This window comes from Budorcas taxicolor, chromosome 5 (genome assembly GCF_023091745.1).
Source record: "Budorcas taxicolor isolate Tak-1 chromosome 5, Takin1.1, whole genome shotgun sequence".
NCBI lineage: Eukaryota > Metazoa > Chordata > Mammalia > Artiodactyla > Bovidae > Budorcas > Budorcas taxicolor.
This window is the reverse complement of record NC_068914.1, coordinates 26335985-26360911: the sequence shown is the minus strand read 5'-3', so window position 1 is coordinate 26360911 and position 24927 is coordinate 26335985. Positions and strand designations below refer to the sequence as shown.

Below are 24927 nucleotides of genomic sequence, written 5' to 3'. Positions count from 1 at the left end.
GACCCTGAAGGCCCAGATAATATGGCTGGTTTTAGTGGGAGAGTGCGGAGAAGGCACTGGCACCCCACTCCAGTACTCTTGCCTGGAAACTCCCATGGACAGAGGAGCCTGGTGGGCTGCAGTCCGTGGGGTCGCTAAGAGTCGGACACGACTAAGTGACTTCCTTTCACTTTTCACTTTCATGCATTGGAGAAGGAAGTGGCAACCCACTCCAGTGTTCTCGCCTGAAGAATCCCAGGGACAGAGGAGCCTGATGGGCTGCCATCTATGGGGTCACACAGAGTTGGACATGACTGATGCGACTTAGCAGTGGGAGAGTGAGGACTTGTCCCCAGTGCCCCAGGTTCTTGGTAGAGCTTTGCCTGCGCTGTGCCATTCTAGTTAGAAAGTACTTTTGGATTTCAAGAGAACACTGTCTCTTCTAGAGGGCTTCTTTCAAAGCCTAGAAAGGTAAAGCCTTTGGTTCTTTCATTTTTTCCCCCTACCTAGAACCGGAGTGTCACTTGTTTAAGCTATACTCAGAATACATTTCTTGGAGAAATCATGTTGGTCGTAACTTAGTTTTCTTCATCATGTACGTTCTCTTCCCAAAGATCTCTATCATTTCTGGATACTATGTAATATTCCTGTGTTCAGAACATGTGTTCTTTCTTCAGTCCAAGACTCCATGGTTGAAATTATTTTCAGCCCATAGTCATTTCTTGTTACCTGCCCCCCCTTTTTTAGGAATGAATTGAAACTTAGAGAAAAAGTTTGTTTACTGTTTGAAGAGTAAGAAGCCTCTGAAACAACTGGAAGAATGACCTTGTTTCTAAGTGTTCCTCTTCCTTACTGAAGTAGAGACAGGAGAAATGTAGACAGCATGCATTGCCTGAAGTGGACTGTGCCCTTCTTCGCCTGTTTTCCACTGAGCATGATTTGTAAGCATGCTCAGAATATTTCTAATCTCAGTTACAAAAGTGATCCTCTGAAATGTTCTTATGAAGCATCAGTGGCACATTTTTTGAAAAGCATTCAAGATGAATCATTTTACACCTGACACAGATTTTATTTTTGCTGTTAAAAACACTAAGGTAAAGTACAGAAGACATACAATTTTCCATCTCTGATTTTTTTTTTAATTAAAAAAATTTTTGACCACACCATGTGGCTTATGGGATCTCAGTTCCCTGATCAGGGATTGAACCTGGGCTGTGGCAGTGGAAGCACCGATTCTAACCACTAGACCATCAGAGATCGCCCAAATTTGCCGTCTGTAATTTTTAAATGTACAGTTCAGTAGTGTTAAGAATATTCACATTTTTGTGCAGCAGATGTCCAGAACTTTTTCATCTTGTAAAAATGAAACTCGTCCCACCTTTCTTTCCCCCGGTCTCTGGCAACCACCATTCTACTTTCAGGCTTTATGAATTTGACTACTTTAAATATGTCTTTGGGCTTCCCAGATATCTCAGTGGTAAAGAATCAGCCTGCCGACACAGGAGATGAGGGTTCAGTCCCTGGGCTGGAGGATCCCTGGAGAAGGGCATGGCAGCCCACTCCAGTACTCTTGCCTGGAGAATCCCATGGACAGAGGAGCCTGGTGGGCTATAGTCTGTGGGGTCGCAGAGAGTCAAGACATGACTGAAAGACTGAGCACAGATACCTCATAAGTGGGATCATACAGTGTTTGTTTTTCTTTAAGTGGCTCATGCTATATTTCATTATTAGCTTCAGGTCCTTAAAGTTCATCCATGTTTACAGCATGGGTCAGTTTCCTCTCTCTTCAGGCTGATTTTACACGGTACATATATACAACATTTTGTTCATTTTTCTATTGATGCTTAGGTTACTTCCTCTTTTTGACTGCTGTGAATAATGCTGCTATGAACATACGTGTATAGTGCTTTTTCCACTTTGACTAGCTTTGTTAAATTATCTCTGAGTTTGTTAGTGAGGAAAACATTAGCCTAGTTGGAAGACTTCAGTTTCTTTCTCCTTGCCTGCTAACTATATAACTTAATGTAAGATATGTGACCGCTATGAGTCTAGGGAGCTCCCTTTTATAAGAGGTGAAACACATTTCAGAGAATTGTAATAATTCTTAAATGTAACACAGATGTAAGGAGACAAGTGACTACGTAGTTAATCCAAGTATGCGTTCAGTACTTATGAGTTTGTTGTTTGGGTGAGTTGTACCTGAAAAAATATCCACCATAACATTAAATATTGGTATCATTAATTCCTCAACTGTATAATGTATGAATTTTTAATCTTTAAGATGTAATGTAAACAGTAACTTAAATGTTGAAAGAATGAATTAAAAGACAAGAAAGTATACGTTTTGAGTAACAATCTGATTTTAACTCTTGGTTAATCTTTGACGAATGTGAGCACCTTGAAGGAGTTAGTGCCTGGTATTAACCTTGATAATTTATTAGTAGAGTTGAAGGAAGTTACCAGTCCTTTCAGATACTACACATTAGATTTCCCCAGTTTTAGATAGAGTTGTAATGGTTTGGCACATGTGGCAACAAACAGCGTTACTGTCTTAAAAGTTGTGTTTTTTCTTTTTTTTTATTTTAAGTAAAGAACTCAGGAATGTTTTTCTTCTAGGCCCATCAACAGAGCAGACGAGCAGATCGTTTGTTAGCTGCAGGGAAATACGAAGAGGCTATTTCTTGTCACAAAAAGGCTGCAGGTGAGTATTCTTTTTAAGTAGTATTGAGTCTGAAACTGCTTGGCAGTTTCTTTTTTCTAGTGCCTCTCAACACAGTATTTAGGATGAAAGTCACAAGAGTAATGGTGTGTTCTTGCCCTGCATATACGCCACACTGAGTACTGACCCACTGGAACATAGCTTCAAGTTAGTGTGTTAGGTTTTCCAGCTCCTCTTAGCCTAGTCTTTCTAAATCATGGAAATTGGATTTGCCTCATTGGTAAATGATGCCTGGACACAACTTTCTGAGCTGGAAGATTCCCCAGAGACAGAAGTGATTGCAGTAAGTGTCTGTCTGTCAGTTCATCTTAGTTGTTATAGAGGAGTTTGGATTTCAAATATTTAGCCATTTTGGGTTCTGGAATTAATAACTAATTCCAGCCAATTAATTTTCACTGAGTTTCTGTTTCCTAAGGTGCTGATAATGGAAAACCCATCAAAACCCGTTCCTGTGGTCTTTCTTTAGCTCCCTTCTGAATGTTTCATCTATACATTCATGCCTATAGTATCATGCCGCTGATGACCTTCTTTAGGTATGACATTTAGAATTACTGGATTCCTTTCAAACACCTTATTTTATCCCAGTCATAAAAGTTAGTATGTGTTGAACTCAGAAATAGCTCTCCAGGGTCTGTTCTGTACAGACTGGTTTCTGTTGGCCGAGTAACGAACCTGAAAGCTTAGGAGTGGGAGTGGTACATCCTAAGTCGGGGTGGCCACCATTCTTCGAGCAGGCCCTGTAGTCTTCCTGCTAGAGAAAGGCACCTCCTTTCCCTGAGGTCAGTACCATAATCAGTGTCCTGTTTTTTCCTGGCAGAATCTTCTATGTTGCCTTACTGCTGAAATATAGACAGCACAGTGGAGACTGGTTTAGAAAAGTCCTTCTATGTCAGTGATTTTCGCCTAAAGTCAGTAATTTTGAGAGAAAATTTCAAGTCTTAGGTTTGAAGAGTTAGTTTTGCCACTGAAGTGTATCCTTCAGCTGTAGGGCTGAGCACATTGTATGTATCCCATAAATCTTTGTGGTTTTAAATTCATTATTATAACTACTTGGCCGTGCCTCACAGTGTGGATTGTGTGTTGATTGGCAGAATATTCTTTTTTCCCCCAGAGAAGGAAGGATTTATTACTTGGAGCAAGAAAGGAGAACACTTGCTTTCCCAAAGCAGTGTCTCTGATTGGTAGGATATTCTGAGTATATAAAAGGTATAAATGTTGTTGTTGTTGTTTAAGATTTGTTCGTCGCTTTTACTGTTGGCTGTCCTGGGCCTTTGTTGCGGTGCCCCAGCTGCTCGTGGTGGTGGCTCCTCCTGCCGCAGAGCACAGGGTCGAGGGCACACGGGCTTCAGCAGCTGCGCGCACAGCCTGGGCTCAGTCGTGCGGCTTGCAGGCTTAGGTGCTCAGCAGCACGTGGGATCTTCCCTTCCTGCTTGGGAGGGAAGTGTCTTTCATTCCTAGTCTATATTCCTGTTTCCATTGGAAGACTTAAAATTAATGCTGGGCTTTAAACACCTGTCCCCCTTTCTCTTTATCTAAATTCTGTGACTTTGTCAGGGGTAGAAAAGATAAAGGCAGTTTGTTGGATTCCATTAGCTCTAATTTTGGAGGTACAACTTTAAGTGTGGTTACTTAATCCCAGCCAGCTGATTTGATGTGGAGTTTTGACTTGTTTGAAAATAGCTTTGTGTTGTGTTTCAGAGTAGAGTTGTGAATGTGATGCTACTTTGAGAATTAATGTGGACCGAATGAACTCAGTGTGTTCTAAATTGACTTAACGTCTGGGCTTGAACAGAGCTGTTTTGGGAGCTGTGGATGTAAATATATCCTGAGAGTAAGCAGCTTAGTGTTTGGAAATCATGTTAGAGGCACAGCAGGGGAAGGTCCTCATCTGAGGAATGTTGGGAGCAAAAGCCTGAAGTGAGAGAATTCACTAGCAGAAGAAGGGGCCTCCTTTGAAGAGCAGGGGAGACCCTGAGACTACAGCGCTAAGGACTCATATCCTCTGTGCAGGGTAGTGTTCTGATAGTGCTTTGTGAATGTGTAGAGGTTACTTGATCAGCTGAGATACCAAACTCAGAAAGAAAACCTTCAGTCTGAGAGGGGGTAGGGAGGAGGAGGAGGAGTACTTATTTTTACCACACTCTATTGAAAAAAATGTTGAAGAAGCTATAAACTACCAAGAACTCACACTGTTAGAGGACTGTACTGCTCTAATCCTTGGTCAGCAGCTGTAACTGGGTTGCTGCAGCTCTCCCTTGTCAGTCTTATGCAGCCCAGTCTCTACGTGGATTTCTTTTCTTTCACAGACAGCAAAAAGGGCAAAAGCTTAAATGGGAAGTTGGTAACAGCCATTAACAATGTTTAGAACTCAAAGTGAGCTTTTCGGAAGGTGAGCAGACTTGAGAGTGTGTGTTTATACCTGGAAGTAGACCTCGACCTGAACCCTCTCCTGAGGCTGCGGTGTCACAGAACTGACCCGGAGCACAGCAGTCTTGGTTGTGCAGTCAGTGCTGTGTGTGTGCAGATAGGCTGTGGCAGCTCGACAGGTTCCTGATAGAGTAGCAGTTCAGTTCAGTCCAGCCGCTCAGTCGTGTCCGACTCTGCGACCCCATGAATCGCAGCACGCCAGGCCTCCCTGTCCAGCACCAACTCCTGGGGTTCACTCAGACTCACGTCCATCGAGTCAGTGATGCCATCCAGCCATCTCATCCTCTGTCGTCCCCTTCTCCTCCTGCCCCCAACCCCTGCCAGCATCAGAGTCTTTTCCAATGAGTCAACTCTTCGCATGAGGTGGCCAAAGTACTGGAGCTTCAGCTTTAGCATCAGTCCTTCCAAAGAAATCCCAGGGCTGATCTCCTTCAGGATGGACTGGTTGGATGATGTTGTTAAAAAGTAATAGATTCTTCAGATATTCTTAATTCCTTTTCCTCATCATCTGCTTAGTATTTACTTTAAATACTAGCCTTGTATCATGGTTGAAGGAAGGAGTTTAACCACACTGTTAGATTTTCTGAGATGAGTATTCTCTCCTGACATTTTTGTCATGGCGGGCACTTGTTCCTGTTGTGGCTGTGGGGCAAATTCATTACCATGCAAACAGATTAAAAACCACCACCACAATATTGTCTTTATCCTCTAATTAAAATAATTTTTTTTAATAATTTTTTTTTCTTTTAAAGTAACTTTTAAAGGCTCAGATTTTAAAATGACATTGGGTAAATCTTTCAAATGACAGTGTGACTCTTGCTGAGTTCTCTGCTCTTTGGGAACTCAGTGTCCTTGGGTGTCTTCTGTCATGTTATAGTTTCAGGATTCTACAAAGGGAGGTATTCCATTTGGGTTAAGTAAGCATAGTTTTGTGAAACTTTCGTTTGTTGAGAAACAATGTAAAGCAAACTGGAGTTCATACAGGGAGACAGATGTATGCAGAGGGAATGGGAGGGATGTCTAGGGAAATTTATCCACACTTTCACAGTAAGGAATAGAATGTCTCAACAGACTTAAACCTGAAGAAAAGGAAAAGAAATGGTCTGTATGCAGTTATACAGACTTAACATAGGAGTAAAAGAATGTTGAGAAAAAAAATTTAATATGGGTGGAACAAAGGCTGTATAACCAACTCTGTTTTCTGACGGAGAGGGAGCATCCAGTTAGTCTGTCTTAAAGACTGTGATAGAACCTGGCAGACAATAGTTCCAAGTCACGAACTTAGAAAATCATTAAAATATTTGGATTAAGAATAGACAGAAAGCAGTGCCTGTAGTGTCAGCAAAAAGGCAAGAAGGAGCTTAATGTGTGAGAGATGCCAAAAAGTTTATAGTGAGGAAGAGATAAAAAATGAGGATTAATTGGACACAACTTGTTACTAATACTGAAAGTGAAAAGTGAAAGTGAAGTTACACAGTCGTGTCCGACTCTTTTCGACCCCATGGACTGTAGTCTACCGGGCTCCTCCCTCCATGGGATTCTCCAGGCTAGAGTACTGGAGTGGGTTGCCGTTTCTTTCTCCAGGGGATCTTCCCGACCCAGGGATCGAACCTGGGTCTCCCTCATTCCAGGTAGACGCTTTAACCTCTGAGCCACCAGGGAGGCCCGTTACTACTTGTTAATTTTTACTGTTGCTAATAATACTTGTTATTTATACTCCATCTTGTTCCAGACAAGCTATAAAAGGGCTTACAGAGGAATACAACAAAATATAAACTCCACAGAAAGATTAAGTGGGAAAGGGCTGGGAGTATAGTTCACAAATGCATCATGAGCTCTTGAAGGGAAACATGGCTCCATGGTTTCCAGCAGTTAGCTCATTTTCATAAACTTCATAATTCTGTCTGCAGCTGCTTATTATAAATGTCGGTGAGTTCTTTGGACTTTTAACTACCAAATTCATAGTAGGCTGATGATATAACTTAGAAACAATTCAATAAAGTGGTTTTGTAGGAGGCCAAAATGATAGTCTAGGTATTCATGTGGGTAAAAAGTAATGGATAGTTAATATCTTGATATTTCTATGAGCATAATAGGATTTTGATAGGTTTTTATATGATTTTAATCTTCCCTAATTCTGTTTTTCTGATAATGTCATCTTTACTTCCTTAACTGTGAAATCTACAGTGATTTAAAAGAACCAGCTCCTCCAGGTGAAGTATGAATCAATCTCCATTTGATTATCACAGATCCCCTCTTTGAGGAAGTTAAGAATCCTTTTTTAAAAAATCCTTTTCAAAAAATAAATAAATAAAATAAAAAATAAAAAATCCTTTTCAGAAATAGGATAACTGTGTAGCAGAATTGCTTCTAAGACCAGTTCTCTTTGTCACAGGAAGAGTATTAAAACTCGTGCTTGGATCTTTTAATAACAAAATGATGACATATATTAATGTGCCCTTTCTTTTTTTTAAAACCAGCATATCTTTCTGAAGCCATGAAGCTAACACAGTCTGAGCAGGTGAGACACTTTTAATATTTCCCACAAGGGTTAGAAAGGTTTTCTTGTGGAGACTTGAATTGTGTATAAAATAAAGTTCTTGAAGGGAAATATGGCTCCTCCCAAAACACTGCAGTCAAAAATACATAAAATGGGGAAGAGATTAGTTTTTCTGAAAGGAAATTAAATGAATTGACATACACATACTACTGTATATAAAATAGATAATCAACAAAGACCTACTTCACAGCACAGGGACCTCTGCTCAATACTCTATGATGACCTTTATGGGAAAGAATCTGGAAGAGCAGATACATGTTTATTTGTAACTGGTTCACTTTACTGTACACCTGAGACTAATGCAACTTTGTAAATCGACTGTACTCCAATATAAAATAAAAACCAAGACTAAATTGCTGCTGATGGCATGCAGACACTGCTTGTCCTTTTTTCCCTAGGGTTTTCTCATAGACCTTAGATTGGCATGTGTGTCTTTGAGAGACCCCTCTTAATGCCTTTTCTGATACTTAGCTCACAGTAAGCAAGCTGGCCTGGCCAAGGGGAAACCACTTGGTCTTTCCTTTGCCTGTCAAAGACCATTTAAATCCACACCTGTCTTTTCCTGAACTCCTAAGCGGTTCTGGCACTTTTATTTCACTAGTGGCTTTACATTGTCTTCTGTGTTTGGGGAGGGCCTGCCGAGGGTTTTAAAATGCCTTTATACAAAGCTAAATCTTCAACCAAAGGTGATTTCCTGCTAATAAAAGTGGCAGATACAGAGGAGTTATTTGGTAAATCTAATTGACTTAAGGAGATCTGAGGGATCTCAGTGACAGGGGCAAAAATACCAGTTCTGTAGAAGTTGTGTTCCATTCTGGGCAGTTGCTTTTGCCTGTCAGAACTTCTTGTGTTAACAATGTAATATAGACAATGCATGGAACCCTTGCTGATAGAAGGACTTTAGCTAGTTGTAGAATAGAAGTCCAAACTGGAAATTTTCTGATTTTAAGCTGAGTACAAATAGCATTGCAGAGGGCTGAGGCACATTCAAAAAAGATACGATTCAGTGTGTTGATTTGGAATTGGAATAGGACTTACTCTGACTTCTTAAACAGTGTTTTGTTTATGAATAAAGATGGTAGCTTACCTAGAAAGACTATTTATTATTTTGGAAAATGTTTGGCATTCTATGGAATTACAAACATAATATAAATTTTAAAAATTCAAGTGATACTGGCTTATTCAGAAAGGAAGATACTAGAATAGCATTTACTGGATATTACTAAAGAGAGTTTAAAAAAATGTTAAGTTGTACCTTTCTTTCTGTGTAATAGGCTCACTTATCACTGGAACTGCAAAGGGATAGCCACATGAAACAGCTCCTCCTCATCCAGGAGAGATGGAAGAGGGCAAAGCGGGAGGAGAGACTGAAAGCCCAGCAGAGCACAGACAAGGAAGCAGCTGCCCAGCTTCAGGCATCTCACAGACCCTCGGCTGAGGATGCAGACGGTCAGAGCCCCCTGCTCTCTCAGAAGTACAGCCTTTCCACAGAGAAACACTTGCCTGAAATTCAGGGGGTCTTTGACAGGGATCCAGACACACTACTATTTTTACTTCAGCAGAAGAGGGAGCCAGCAGAGCCACGCATTGGAAGCAAAGCCCCAAAAGATGATAAAACAATTATAGAGGAACAGGCCACCAAAATTGCAGATTTGAAGAGGCATGTGGAATTCCTCGTGGCTGAGAATGAAAGATTACGGAGAGAGAATAAACAGCTAAAGGCGGAAAAGGCCAGACTTCTAAAAGGCCCAATAGAAAAGGAGCTTGATGTAGATGCTGATTTTGTAGAAAAGTCAGAGTTATGGAGCTTGCCACCACATTCAGAAACTGCAACAGCCTCTTCAACCTGGCAGAAGTTTGCCTCAAACACTGGGAAAGCCAAGGATATTCCAATACCCAATCTTCCTCCCTTGGATTTCCCATCTCCAGAACTTCCCCTCATGGAGCTCTCTGAGGATTTTCTGAAAGGATTTATGAATAATTAAAAGGGAAGGCCATAGAAGAGGTAAAGAGAGGAAAAAATATGGTAATACAGATAATCTAGCGACAATGAAGAAGGGAAAGCCGCGTGCAAGGGTAGTCCCGCAGATGCTGTGCCAGGCACACTGCAGAGAAGAGGCTTGGCAGGACTCGGCACAGCCACCACGGAGCATGTCGCGCGTCTCATTTACTGACTCCAGTGAGTGATTCCAGACCTGGCAGATACGAAACTGTTGGAGGTTCACTTTCTCCTGATACAAACCAAATGGCTACCTGGAATAATTTTTTTCAAGCAACGTTTATTTTTATCTTCAGGGTTAAAATTTATAGAAGTATGTTATGTGTAATTAATCTGTAATGCCATAAACGATAATGCGAAACCTGAATAATATGGTTGCCTAGGGGGCTGCCTTGGATTTGAAACATGCTTTCCATCATGCATTGACTGTACGCGTCTTGTCATGCACGTTTCCTTTGTCCAGTAAGGTGTGTAAGACACACCTTTCTAGAAGAAACTGTGCCACACTTTGCACTACTCGTAACATAATGATAACCTCAAGACTATCAGGAGAGATATTTAAATTTCCATTTATGAAGAAAGGAACCAAATTATTAGTTATGCTTTTTTTAATTACCAGTTTACATTATTAATCAGGGTGCATTTTAAGTTCTAACTTTTTTTGTTTATTGTGTAATGCATCATTTGAAAATATCAAGGAAATATCCTTTTGTTTTTAATGATGCACGAGTGAAGTAATGCTAGTCGGCAGTATTTGATTGTAATAAATCAATAAAGTAATTGTATTTTATACCTTTGTTAAAAGCAAGTTTTGTTCAGCTTCTGTGTTGGAAATGGAAATTTTGAACATGAATTTGAAGACATTCTGTCAAACAATTACTTTGATACATTAGAGATTTCCTTCATGTTTTGTAGTCAGCTACCTCTACAGCTATGGTGGAAGAGAACAAGGAAGTCGCTGAGCCTCTGTGTACCTGGCCTTCGTGGGCTGGCAGGCAGGGACAGTGTTGAGGCTGGAGGCAGCCGTGCTCCAGTGCAGAGCAGAGGTAGCAGAGCGCTACCCGGATCTTCTCCTCTGCAGAGTCCAGTGATGTTCCAGGAGCGGGGAGAGGAGGAAGGTGTAAGTGAAAGAGAAGGGTGTAAGCCACTGGGTGTGTTTAAGGCGTACACTGGGGGAGAGGCAAAAATATGGGTGAATGGCATCTCCTGAGGGGACGGGGACAGCTGGGCTGAGGGGACAGGGCTGGGCCCACAGGCTAGTGATGAAGCCAGCAGAAGGATGGTGAGACGAAGTGGCCACGCAGAGGTCCCTTTTCTCGGGTGCCCATCGTGGGGCAGGTGAGACCAAAAATAAACTTAGCTTCTTAAAATAGGATCAGAGTTCTGTTCTCTGTTGATTGTCCATCTCAGTGTTGTAGTATCCTAGACTCGGAATACCTTGCTTGCCTAACTTTCCTTATAAAAGTTGAGATTTGAAAGATTGTGCCAGTGATGACACTGTTATTAGCCCATTTTACTTTTAAAAATGAGATGTTATGTTTTGATGTGAACACTTTGTAAGACACCCTCCCTTTCTTCCTCTACCATCTCCCTTCCCCCCCCACCCCCCGCCCCTACCCCATTACTTTCAGCAGTTTGACATGTATTCCACAAGACCCTGTTCTGTGCATTTCCACTAACATACATGTTAAGTAGACTAACTTTACTTTTCCATTGTCTTTGAAGCATTCATTCACACTTTTTAGTACTCCTGTTTCATCTTGTTTTTAGGTTTTGTGTTTGAGTCTATCAGTAGAATGTATTGGGTTGGCCAAAAGGTTCATTTGTTTTTTTCCATAAGCTGGTTCTGGTAGCACTTAGTTGTCTTTAACATCACTCAAAACAGTTTAGATTGTATTGTGACAACTGTACATCAGTGTGCACTTTTAAAAAGTTACCAAAATTGGTCAATTTCTATGTAGCAATTTTGAGAATGGAGGACTTCCCTGGTGGCTCAGATGGTAAAGCGTGTGCCTACAGTGCGGGAGACCTGGGTTCGATCCCTGGGTCTCCCAGATTTCCCTGGAGAAGGAAATGGCAACCCACTCCAGTACTCTTGCCTGGAAAATCCCATGGACGGAGGAGCTTGGTGCAGGCTACTGTCCATGGGGTCGTAAAGAGTCTGGCACGACTGAGCGACTTCACTTTCACTTTGAGAATGGAAGAAAATATTTTTGACATATTATGCTTTATTATTTCAAGAGAGGTAAAAATGCAACTGAAATGCAAAAAAAGATTTGTGCAGTGTATGGAGGTGTTCTGACTGATGGAATGTGTCAAGAGGTTTGTGAAGTTGGTGATTCTTGCTGAATGATGCTCCACAGTCGGGTAGACCAGTTGAAGTTGATAGCGATCAAATCGAGACATTGAGAACAATCACCATTATACCATGCAGGAGATAGCCAACATATTTCAAAATATCCAACTCAAATTTGAAAATCAGTTGCACCAGTTTGATTCTGTTATTCCCTTTGATGTTTGAGTTCTACATAAGTTAAGCAAAAGAAACCCTGACCGTACTTCTGCACACGATCCTCTAATGAAAACATTCATTTTTAGAACAGGAATGGGCAATGTGACAATGAAAAGTGGATACTGTTCCATGAGGTAAAACAGCAGAGATCATGGGGCAAGTGAAATGAACCACCACCAACCACACTTAATTCAGGCCAGTCTTCATCTAAAGAAGGTGGTGATGTAGATATGGTGGGATTGGAAGGGAGTCAGTCCTCTATTATGAGCTCCTCTGGAAAACCAAACAATTCCAACAAGCATACTGCTTCCAGTTAGACCAAGGGAAAGTAGTGCTCGACAAATAGTGTCTGGAATTAGTCAACAGACAGCGCGTCATCTGCCATCAGCTCACGTTTCTTTGATGATCAGGCAAAACGGTGACTGCTTGACTGGGAAGTTCTGATTCATCCACTGTACTCACCAGACATTGCACCTCCGGATTTCCACGTATTTGGGTCTTTACAAAATTCTCTCAATGGAAAAAAATGGCAATTCCCTGGAAGACTGTTAAGGTACCTGGAACAGCTTCCTTTGCTTAAAAGGATAAAGTATTGGGAAGATGGGATTATGAAGTTGCCTGAAAATTGGCAGAAGGTAGTGGAACAAAATGGTGATTGACATTGTTCAATAAAGTTCCTGGTGAAAACAAAAAGTGTGTCTCTTATTTTTACTTAAAAACCGAAGGAATTTTTTGGCCAACCCAGTATATCCCTTTTGACCAGATGACTTGGTACGTTTGCAGCAACCTAACTGTCTCCATGGAGTGAGTGAAAGTCGCTCAGGTGGTGTCTGATTTAGCTACCCCATGGACTACACAGTCCATGGAATTCTCCAGGCCAGAGTACTGGAGTGGGTTGCCTTTCCCTTCAGGGGATCTTCCCGAACCAGGGTCTCCTGCATTGCAGACAGATTCTTTACCAACTGAACTATCAGAGTGGGTGCTTAAAACACTATTCCACAAGGCACGTGGCCCATCTCCTAGCCGGGGTTTGTAGGTGCTCTCTTCTCTCTGTGTAGCTTAAGGCCCTGAAAGGGATTTAGGGAAAGCTTTCTTCCACTAAATGAAATTGAATTATGCATGTACTGGGAGTGGAGTACACTCCTGTCCGTCCTTACTCAGTGGTGGCCTCTGCTTTTGAACCCAGATAACTGGGCATTAGAAAGCAGTTCTAAATTCTTACTCTCAGCTTTTCACAGAATGTCAACAAAAACATTTCTTTGAGAAAGTGTGGAGTAACAGTATAATGTCATGTAACCACAGGTAAGTCCATACTGAATTCAGAAACCATGCTTATAAGGAAATAAGATAACTTTAAAAATCATTCTTGAAGCCATTGTCTATCCCTAGTGTTTTAACACAAGGTTATTGAAATAATGAAAATACTTTGTCTCTAGATAAGTTAATTCAAAACATTAAAACACTATCTTTCTGCTTTTAACACTGTATAGATACTTTTAAAAAAACTGTAGTTGGGTTTTATTAGTTTCAGGTGTACATATAGTGATTTGTTATTTTTATAAGTTTTACTCATTTAAAATCAAAATATCAGCTGTATTCCCTGTTCAGTATATCCTTGCAGCTTATTTATTTTATTCACAGTACTTTGTAACTCTTAACCCCGTATCCCAGTCTTGGCCCCCCTCACTTCCATGTCCTCAGTGGTAACCAGTAGTTTGTTTTCTATTTGTGAGTCTGTTTTTGTTACAATCATCTTTTAAGGTGATAATATACAGGATTTGTCCTTCTGATGTATTTCACTAAGCATAGTACCCTACTGGTCCATCCGTATTAATGCAAATGGCAGAATTTTTTTTCTTCCTTAAGGCCAAGTAATACTACATTTTACAGCCATACTGACACGTGAGGTCATATCTCATTGTGGTTTTGATTTGCATTTCTCTCACTAGCAATGTTGAGCGTCTTTTCATGTGTCTGTTGGCCATCTGTCTTCTTTGGAAAAATGTCTTTAAATTTACTGTCCACATTTAATTAATGATGTTTATATAGTTCAGATACTAACCTATATTAGTCATAACACAAGTATTTTCTCCTATTCAGTCAGTTGTCTGTCAGTGGTTTCCTTTGTTGGACGAACTTTTGTTCATTTTGGTCTCACTTGTTTATTTTTGCCTTTGTTTCCTTTTCCTGAGGAGACAGATTAAAAAAAAAAAAGTTGTGATTTATGAGTGTTCTGCCTGTTTTCTTCTAAGAGTTTTATGATTTCTGGTCTTAACGTTAGGATGTTTTATCCCTTTTGAGTTTACTTTTATGTTGGGGAATGTTCCAATTTCATTCTTTTACATGTTCACTGTCCAGTTTTCCCAGCAGCACTTATTGAGGAGCTTAGTTGGCCGTGTGTGTGTGAGTTGGTTTCTGGGCTATTTTGTTGCATTGCTCTGTTTTTGTGCGGTACTCTACTATTTCAATTACTGTAGTTCGGTAATGTAGTTCAGAAGTCAGGGAGCATGATACCTTTTGGCTTTTGTTCTTTTTTCAAGATTGCTTTGGCTGGAACCATTTTTTATGTGATGTTAAGATTTTTAGGATCTTTAAGACCTATTTTCTAAAAGAAATTGAGGCCCTGAAGGTGGGAGTTATGTAAACTTGCATACCAGGTTGGCAGCAGAGCCGAGGAGAGAGGTCTAGACTAGCAGTTCTGGGCCACTTTTCCTGGGCCACGCTTGGGTCATTTTCCTACCGTGGCCCAGCGGCCTGGTCACTCAAGTTCCTCTCAGGCGCATACTCCCCACTGCACCCCCACTACTGTTCCCCAGGAAGTTGGAGACCACCCGCTGAAAGCGGAGCTCATCCTTAAAATCACTTGTAGAAATCGTAATGTCCACTTTCTGTAGTTCCCTTTTTCGTCTTTGAGGAGTTGTGATTGAAGTGTTGTTTTAAAAGATGAACAAACCCAGAGTGAGGCAGTCTGCTACAGGGTGTATTTACAACCTATCTGAAAAGACGTGACCTGTGATAATAGTAACAGCTATTATTATTTACTGAATCATTCTAGACAGTAATCTTCATCATACTTTGTCATAATCCTAGCGTAGCCTAAATGAAGATCTCTGCCAGAACGAGTGGCAAGACTCAGTATTTGTCCACCTTGTCCCAGCTGGAAGCCTGTCCTGTCACCGACCAATGGTGCCATCTAGTGGATGGTGAGAAACTGATTCTTGTTCCCTTGGAGTTTGTGGTGGGTTGCAGATGAACACGAAATCATTAGTTGGTGCCTAGTAAATCATTCTGTCAAAAGTGGTTTTGCATTTATGAATAAGCCAAAAAAGTTAAAGGTGTGCAATATGAATATAGGCACCATATATTTAGTGAATACCACTGTCCACTAGTACTACAAAATTATAAATATTGCCTTCATGAAAGTAGTGATGTGGTCAGAAGATGGGGAGATGGCTTCCTAGGTAAAGAACAAAGGCGCAGTTAAGAAATGGGGAGGAGGAACAGAGTAATCTTGGTCAGAATGAGGTCATGGCAAGGCACGTGAGGAAATATTGGGCAGCTCCAACGGATTGTCCTTGTCCATTTCCTAGGAGTGAGGGGGCCAGGGTCAGGTCCTGGTCTTGAGGAATGGAAAATACTTGGGTTATGTTGTCAAGGCTAGGATTTGCTCAGTAGCCAAAAGGGTCCTGGTAAGCTGGGGCCAGTTTTTATGGTCCTCTGTGTGGTAGACATTAAATTAGGGGGGCGGGGGAAAGAGGTAGTGTTTTCTCAGTATGGCAGAAGGATGAGAGGTGGAAGACTCAAGACACAAATGAGATTTGTCTTGAAAGTACAAGTCCAGGGAGAAAAAGGATACTGTACAGTTTACATACTTAATGACTTCATCAGGGGTTTCCAGAGGTAAAAGAGTTTTGAGAAAGAGGTTAGGAAAGGGAGGCTGTAGAGATTTGAGGAGCCAGATGACTTTCAGGCCTATCTTCCTGGAAGTTGATTCTCCAAATAAGTCTTGGTACTGAGAGTACAAAGTCCCAGGGCCTCCGTTGCTACCAACAGGCTTTTTATGGGCTTCAGATCATATTATTTCCCTGTTCTTATGAGAAAACGCCTGTGTTCGGGGAAGGGCCCAGGTATCTGAAACATGCTAATCACTGCTGCAAAATTCTTTAGTTTCAGGGTGAATAAAAACTAAAAGTTGTGTGGAGGCAGTAATAGGGTCACAGACCAATTTTATTTAAATAACCAATACTTGAGTCTTGTGGTGAATTCTAGAAGGACATTTGCTTTGGTCTTTCAGGTTGAATATAGTACTTGAATTTAAAAAAATGTAAAACATAGACTCATTTGGCACAAAACTGGCAAAAGAATGAATAGGATCACAGTTCAAGACAGGGACTTGGACTTTGGTGTAATTTTTCAGCCCAGCTGAAAAATAGCATTGCCTTTCCATGGTTGTGTTCAGTTGCACAGTTGTGTCTGACTTTGCTACCCTTTGGACCACAGCCCACCAAGCTCCTCTGTCCATGGGGATTCTCCGGTCAAGAAAACTAGAGCGGGTTGCCATGCTCTCCAGGGCATTTCCCAGACCTAGAAGTCAAACCAGTTTCCTGCACTGCAGGCAGAACCTTTGCCCACTGAGTCGTCAGGGAACACAGCTCAGTAATAGTAAAATAAGTAAACAGTAAATCTACTTGTGGGATTATAAAGCTACTAGAAATATTTAGCATTACATACTGTTTGGTTTTTCCCAACTAACATACCAGTTTTTATATAACACATGATCTATGCTCTGTAAAGCAGAATAATACAAAGGAAAGACTTGTGGGAAGTAAACCAACAGCGGTCATCCCCTTACCCTCAATCCTTTATACTGGTTGGTACTCGAGTATCTTGACAAATCAGGAAAACACAGATGATGCAGTTTTTTAATTCCTGTGGTTTTAAAAAGTAATTTCAGGATGACTTTTAAGTGTTCATCCCTGTCTTACCTCTTAATAAACCCTTCCCCCCAGAGTTTAGACAGTAATGGAACTGATAACTGGTTGAAAAGATGTGAATGGAATGCCAAGACCAAAATCTGGACTCCCTAACTCAAGTGCCATACGTGAAAGTGGAGTACAGTAGGTCCTACGTAGTGCCTCAGAGATCCACTGACCAGGGCGGATCCCTGACTCGAGATTCTAATTTCTGGAGCTTGTACATTTTTTTTTTTTTTAAAACACATAACCATATGTCTCCAGGCTCAATTTAAGGGAGCTTACCATTGCAACTTAATTTTTTTTTTTTTTACCATTGCAACTTTAATTTCTCCTCAGGGAGGGTGTGTGACAGGGTGAATAAGTCACATGGTAACCAATTAACAGATGTTTCAACTTTTTTACTATTAGTCCTAGAATTTGTTTCTGAAATTCCGTAGCTTCACTGGATTTTGAAAGCTTTGATTCAAATAATCTTTTGTTGTACAGTCACTTCAGCTGTTTCAAAAATGCAGATTTACCCAAGCATGATTAATATATAGGGAACAATTTGAACATGTTTAAGTGGGAATTCTGACTGCAGGAAAAACCATACTGAAGAGTGTGGCACCTGAACTATCACCGTCACACCCGTCTACATCTGGTGCTAAAACGTTCCCTCTAGTTTCAGATAACCTCCTTCTACCTCTTGACAGTATCTCCATCACAAGCTGCAACCCTTCTGATGCCCACTTCCAAAGCAAGCCTCCGGTCTTCAAGGTAAAGTGCCATACTTGCAGTGTTAGTCTGTTTCTTAAACATTTAACACATGTAAAACCAGTACTGCCTTTTAAAAATGTAATTCTGATAAAGGTTGTGAATGTTATGCCCACATTCTATCCCCCCCCACCCCTTTAAGTCCCATGGTTTTTATGGGACTTCTTGCACGGTGCTATGATTTTTAGGAATTGGCTATTATAATGGGATTCTGTCTCCTTTAGTAAAAGGTTATAAGGTGGAAATGTTGTAGGCTGGCTTTTTCCCTTTCCATCTGGAATAAGTTTACTAACAATGTTTTGTTCAACATTTGTTTCTAAATAATGTTATATTTATTAGAAAATTTTGGTGAAAAGTTCCCATATATGTCATCTGCGGTTACTAATTTCCAAATGAACCACTGACATCTTAGGCTGGCTAAAGTTTCGGCTGATTAAGAAAAGCACCTGGCGATCAGTGTCTCCAGGTGTTAACTATAGAATAGGGGAGAAGAGACTACACTCCCTTGCCTGTGACACACCCTGGAAGGTGTCTATTGAACTTCTATCTTCCATGGGGATTTGTGATATTCACCTCTTAAAATGGCAGTCCTAGAAGCAGCTCCAACCCCTCTGCTCCTTTAGAATTTGAGTTTACTGATTTTGTAAGTCATTGTTGAAAGTATGTTTGATGTCTCAGCTAATGTGTCCAGGGAAAGGGGCTAGAAGGCAAGTTAGAATGTCCCCAACTTCCACTGCCAGGCTCGACCAGGTTCAGCCTTTGTGTAGGGATTGTAGTTTGGTTGACAAGTGGCTCAAGCAACAGCAAGAGAAGCAAAAACCTTTTGGAAGAAACTCAGCAAAGACTGGGCTCCCGGCTGACTTCAGGGGGCCAGCAGGATAGTCTACTCTGGAATTAGTGTCTTGGGCTTGAAATTAATTTCACATCTAAACTAAATCTGATGGAATATACGAAAACATTAAGCAAAAGATAGCATTTAAGGAGTTGAGGCACTTTTTGAAAAATGGTATTAAAATATAATAAACTTACAAAGGCTGTAGTCATCAGCTCCTTGATCTCTATCTTTAAACCACTGGCCCTGCAGTTATCATCCATACCATTAACCCCTGTGCCAGGCAGTATTAATGTGAAATGTAACTGCTCACATCCTGGCTGAAACTTTCCTGGAGCAGAGAGTGACATAGCCTAAAATGGTGGACATGAGCAACAGAGTAAAAACTAGCCACTCACCCACCTACAAGGTCATAACTTAGGCTACTGTTTTTTTCATTTTAAATGATGTGCTTTCAGCTAAGAAAAGATCATGCCTTCAACATCCTGCAGGTGTCAGTGGAGGGCTGCATTTTTTTCAGTAAAACTCAAAAGGTTAGGATAGTAAGCTTCAAGCAAATCAGTTCAGTTGCTCAGTCATGTCTGACTCTTTGCGACCCCAACACGTGACCCCTTTGCATGAATTGCAGCATGCCAGGCCTCCCTGTCCAGCACCATCTCCCGGAGTTCACTCAGACTCATGTCCACCGAGTCGGTGATGCCATCCAGCCATCTCATCCTCTGTCATCCCCCTCTCCTCCTGCCCCCAATCCCTCCCAGCATCAGAGTCTTTTCCAATGAGTCAGCTCTTCGCATGAGGTGGCCAAAGTTTTGGAGTTTCAGCTTTAGCATCATTCCTTCCAAAGAACACCCAGGACCGATCTCCTTTAGGATGGACTGGCTGGATCTCCATGCAGTCCAAGGGACTCTCAAGAGTCTTCTCCAACACCACTGTTCTAAAGCATCAATTCTTCAGCACTCAGCCTTCTTCACAGTCCAACTTACACATCCATACATGACTATTGGAAAAACCATAGCCTTGACTAGATGGACCTTTGTTGGCAAAGTAAAGTAATGTCTCTGCTTTTGAATATGCTGTCTAGGTTGGTCATAACTTTTCTTCCAAGGAGTAAGCGTCTTTTAAATTTCCTGGCTGCAGTCACCATCTGCAGTGATTTTGGAGCCCCCCAAAATAAAGTCTGACACTGTTTCCACTGTTTCTCCATCTATTTATTTGCCATCTGATAATAATAAATAGTCGTCAGCTATTAAAGCCAAGACTCCAAATTAATGCAGCTACCAAGGTTGCATAGTAAGTAACAGAACTCATATTTAATCCAGGTTGAGTGACTTCAGGCTCTTCCCTGCCTGCCTCCTTGTTTCCTCACACCCCGACTGTATGTTAGCAAGTATCTCTGTAGTGAAAAACACTTGAAATTGTATAATCTCATAATTATGACATATAAAATGTATGAGTTCCTCTGTGAAATAAATTTGTTCACGACATGTTGGAGTTTTCCGTATTCATCAGCTGGGCCAAAGGACAAGAAACTCGAGGCACTCACCTGCTTCCGGGAGAGGACAATGTACCGCAGGAAGATGCTGTAAGTAGCCTTGATGACGATGAAGCCCCCGAATACAGACAGCAAGAGGGAGGACACTTACACTAGCCCAGTTTTGATAAAGTCCTTTTAATGGAAAATGTAAAACCCCTCTCAACTTTACAAAGCCATATGTAACACTTGCACTTTAACAAATAAAAGCAAGCCAATGTTTTAAAAAAATACATCATTAAATGTATATATGTATATATTTACATAGCATATTAAGTTTAATATTTAGCTTTAAAAGTTCACATAAATTTTACCAAAATGAGACAATTTTAAATAAATTACACCTTTTGAAAATGTTTAATTGTACAGTCAATAGCTTCAACAAAATATTGAAGTGTCTGTAGTATCTACTTTATATACTTTATATTTTACAAATTTTACAATTATTTGGCAGTAATTTTCTGATTATGACATGTATGCTGTGCGATTCAGCAATTTCCCAAATGCAGGCAATAGCTGGTGTTTGTGTCCTATTCTCACAGTAACTGTCTCAATGTAGTGAAAAATATCAGTTATTTTAGTAAACTGTACAAGGTCACATTTACACTTGATCAACAATATAGCATAGAATTTTGTATCTTTTTTTTCCAAAAATAAATACATCATTTTAAATCTGGCATTTTCACAAACATCATATACACTATAATACAAAAACAGCTACGAATTGCTGCTTTTAAAATTTAGCTTGTTTTAATATTGAATCACAGGACCTGTGACTTACGCTATACTGCTGTGGTGTCAGTAACAAGTGATTACTACATAGAGAATTTCTTGGCACTGATGGTTTTATGAAACTGAAGTCAGTGTACATACATATCATTGTCTAAGAGTAAGTAATTCCAGTTCAATGGTCTAAAAACATTAAACTGGACCACACCTAATTTTCTTCCATAGCCTCTACTTCATCTTCATGTATCTTCAAAGCTCTCACCATTTCCTTGACTGCATGATACAAGATATTTTTAACCTGAAAGAGATGTTGTATTTCTAATCACTTCAGCAGGAGATAAAGTAACAAATGAAAACTGCGTCAGGAGTTTTAAAACAAACTTAAGCCAGTTAAAATGAGTCACACAATTAAATACTGGTTTGGTTGGTACTGTGACAAACCAGGCATGACAGCCTAAGCTGTTATGCATGTTTCATAATTCTGAACATGAAAAGCCTGCAGAACAGGAAGCAGTTAGAAAACTCATCTCTTACCTGTAGCTTATCATCGTAATTGATTTCTTCCTTCAGAAGTCTTAGTTCTTGTGTTAAATGAAATGACTGCATGAGATGTTCTGGAGACACAAAGTCTTCAGTTACCTGAATACAGCTGTGAAAATTCTGTACCTATTCCCCAAACAGTAAAACAGAAGTTTCAGGAGGTGGGAATAAAGAGATGCAAAGTGGTCTCTTAACAAGAGACAATTCACCAAAGAACTTATTTTCTCCAAAACATCAAATGCATTTCAAAGTGGAACACGACGCTTTATGAGAAAGTTTACCACTGAACAGTTTCATGTAACGTGACTTCATGTAAATAGGATATTTTTAAATGATGCAAGAAAAAGAACTCTTCCAGGAATCCTTCAGAGAGGCTGATAACTGGATCCTAATTATCAATTTTGTCAAGGTAGATTTTTGGGTGTTAATTAAGAACAACAAAAACAAACCGCTGTGGAGAACGGAATGGCAACCCGCTCCAGGATTCTTGCCTGAAGAATCCTATGGGCAGAGGTGCCTAGCGGGCTACAGTCCATGGGGTCGCAAAGAGTCAGACACGACTGAGCGACTAACAGAGTCCTATGAATTGGGAATTATCAAATTAAAATTTAAATTAGCCCACTAAATATAATTTGTTTTATAATTTTATCATATATATCTAATCTTTTATTAGATAAATATGTTTAAATATTGTCTTGGGAAAACAGTTTTTGAAAGTGTAATTGCATGCTAACTGCTGCTGCTAAGTCACTTCAGTTGTGTTCGACTCTGTGCGACCCATAGACGGCACCCCAGGCAAGAACACTGGAGTGGGTTGCCATCTCCTCCTCCAATGTATGAAAGTGAAAAGTGAAAGTGAAGTTGCTCAGTCGTATCCGATTCTTAGTGACCCCATGGACTGCTGCCTACCAGGCTCCTCCATCCATGGGATTTTCCAGGCAAGCATGCTAGCTAGGAAAGCACTAATCATTTTACAGTTATCCTTAGTTGAAGAGTGTAGCTAGGTTATATGTAAGTACTCCTATACTATTACTGTTAATATAGAAGTAGTAATAATAGATTATTTAGATCAGAGACAGGCAAACTATGTCCAGCAGGCCAAATCTGGTCCACCACTTGGTGTATGGCAAGTAAGCTGAGAAGGTTTTTACACTTTTAAAGGATTGGAGGGGGGGGGGTGGAATTTGTGACATGAAAATTGTATGAAATTTGAATTTCAGTGTCCATAAATAAAGTTTTATTGGAACTTAAAAAAAACGAACCCCGCTGTATGGAAGGTATGTTTTCCCAATCAGTGCAGTTAATCTGGATGTCTGGTGTTGCTCCTTTGACTTTCAGCGTTTGGTCATTTCACTGTTAAGTGTCATTTCCTTTAATCTACTCTCTGGTGTAAAACTTAACTTTGATTATTTGTGAGGAAATGTGATGAAAACTAGTTCCAGAAAGATCTTCTGACCACACAGTTTTAGAACTCTCCTAGGATTTTTTTTGTGTGCCTTTCTTTCAAATCAACCAATTAAAGATATCCTTCAGTCTCTTGTGTTATCGATACAACCGTCTTTCTACTAGTTCTTTTTCTCTTGACTAAATGGTTTCACAAGAAGCCAGTCAATATCATGTGTTATTTGTTCAGCATGTACAAACTGACTCTGCACTTTACAATTTCTTTAGAACTGCTTGACAGAGAAAGGATCAAGCTTATCCAATCTGGATTATTTCTATGCTGTAACTCCAGTGATGTTAAAGGATATCATCAAATTCCTGGGAAAGGAGAAATAACTGAAAAACTAAGCATTTACATTTATTCTCATTTTTTAAAATATGAAAATAAATTTAACTGAGAGAACTGTGAGGGGGGAGATAGTAAGTGGGAAAAAATCTGATAAGAGTGATCAAATTCCAAAGGGGCTGGAATTTCTCCTCTGGGTGTAATGACCATCTGAACAGCTGCGGATGTCTATTCTTTAACTCAAGCACTGTGCCTCTACTGGTAACGTGATGGCACACATATATTTAACATTTTCTTCATGCAGTCATTAGGGTGTTGGTCCCTCTGGAGGATGCACATAGTGGATGCCTCACATTGTCAGCATCGCAGTACAGTCCCAGTGGGTCTTTATTATGTGTCTGCAGAACAGATGCTCTATTTCACAGAGCAGGAAACTACGGACAAGAGATCAGCGCCTGTTCCAAGGTAAATCAGCCAATAAATGGCAAGTCAACAGGAACTCAGCTCCCGTGATCTCTTGTGTAGCAGAGATGCTTTACAATCTGCATTAACTCAGTCATGCCAACATACACAGTCTCCAAATGCCCTGTCCCATCTTATATTCAGCTGAACAAGCTGTGGGGAGTAAAGTCAGTTTTTCTGAAGTCTGAGCCTTTAACTTCTAGCATGTGAAACTTTAAAAAAAAAATAACTTCATCAATATTCTAAGTTTTGTTCATACATCATTTGCCGTCCCCACCCCACCCTTTTCATAGTCCTTTAGCCCTTTGAGCATATTTAAGATAACTGACTTGAAGTCTATGACAAGTCAGTCTGATGTCTGGCCTTCCTCCGAACAGTTTCTGTTGAGCTATTTTTCCCCTGTGAAGGGGCCATCCTTTACTGTTTCTGTGTACGGCTGGGGACTTCTGGTTGAAAACTGGGCATCTAAACATTATAATGCAGTAGCTACAATCAGATTCTACCCCCGCCGAAGAGTGCTGCTGTTGGCTGACATGGGTTGTAGCCGTCCATTTGTTTTATGATCTTTCCAAACTACTTTCGCAAAGACTGTTGTTTTGGGGTCTGGTCACTGATGTCTGTGTTGGGTTATCTAAGATGTTAGAGATTTCCTTAAAGACCAAAAACCGCATACCCTTTTCTTCATTAAGCAGGCCCCTGTCCAATGTTAAGTTTTGAAGTAGATTCTAGAGCTCTGAAAAAGTTGATTCTGTTGGTCTTAGCCAGTTTATGGTTGTTTTAAAAGCACTCTTAGACGATGACTGTTTCCTGATGACCTCAAATTGATATTTATAAATTGCTTAAAGACTTTAGGGTTAAGAGGCAAGGTTTAGTTTTAAAGCAGAACATATTTGAACTTCCCATTTCACTTACCCCTTTCTGGGCCATCTTGTGAGTCATTTTACATTTCACTTCCTTGGTAGATTATCTTAATTCATACTTGCCTTCAAGGATCAGTTGTAATCATAAGTAGGTAATGTTTAGAAAATGTAACTTTTGTTTTCATGGTAGGAAAGTTATTATCTTAACACTGATTTTTGTCTAAGTCCTTTTAGTCATAAGAATGCAGATAATTTACAACTTAGGAATATTATTAACTTACTGTGAATGACCAAACACAAATCAATTAAGCAATTAAGG

At 40.3% G+C, this 24927-nt stretch overlaps 2 protein-coding genes across 2 annotated transcripts in view; one reads left to right on the top strand and one right to left on the bottom strand.

The window, feature by feature from the left end:
- Nucleotides 1-10459, top strand: part of NRBF2 (nuclear receptor binding factor 2) — a 28753-nt gene extending 18294 nt beyond the window's left edge. The window contains exons 2-4 of the mRNA XM_052640394.1: nt 2596-2680; nt 7606-7646; nt 8960-10459. Coding sequence (XP_052496354.1) covers nt 2596-2680; nt 7606-7646; nt 8960-9670 — 837 coding nt within the window. The 3' untranslated portion in view covers nt 9671-10459. The remainder of the gene's footprint in view (nt 1-2595; nt 2681-7605; nt 7647-8959) is intronic.
- A 10240-nt stretch (nt 10460-20699) lies between these two features.
- The window catches only part of JMJD1C (jumonji domain containing 1C), a 280413-nt gene continuing 276185 nt past the window's right edge, over nt 20700-24927 (bottom strand). Inside the window, exons 25-26 of the mRNA XM_052640187.1 lie at nt 21552-21683; nt 20700-21315 (exon numbers count right to left, since the gene is read on the bottom strand). Coding sequence (XP_052496147.1) covers nt 21226-21315; nt 21552-21683 — 222 coding nt within the window. The 3' untranslated portion in view covers nt 20700-21225. The remainder of the gene's footprint in view (nt 21316-21551; nt 21684-24927) is intronic.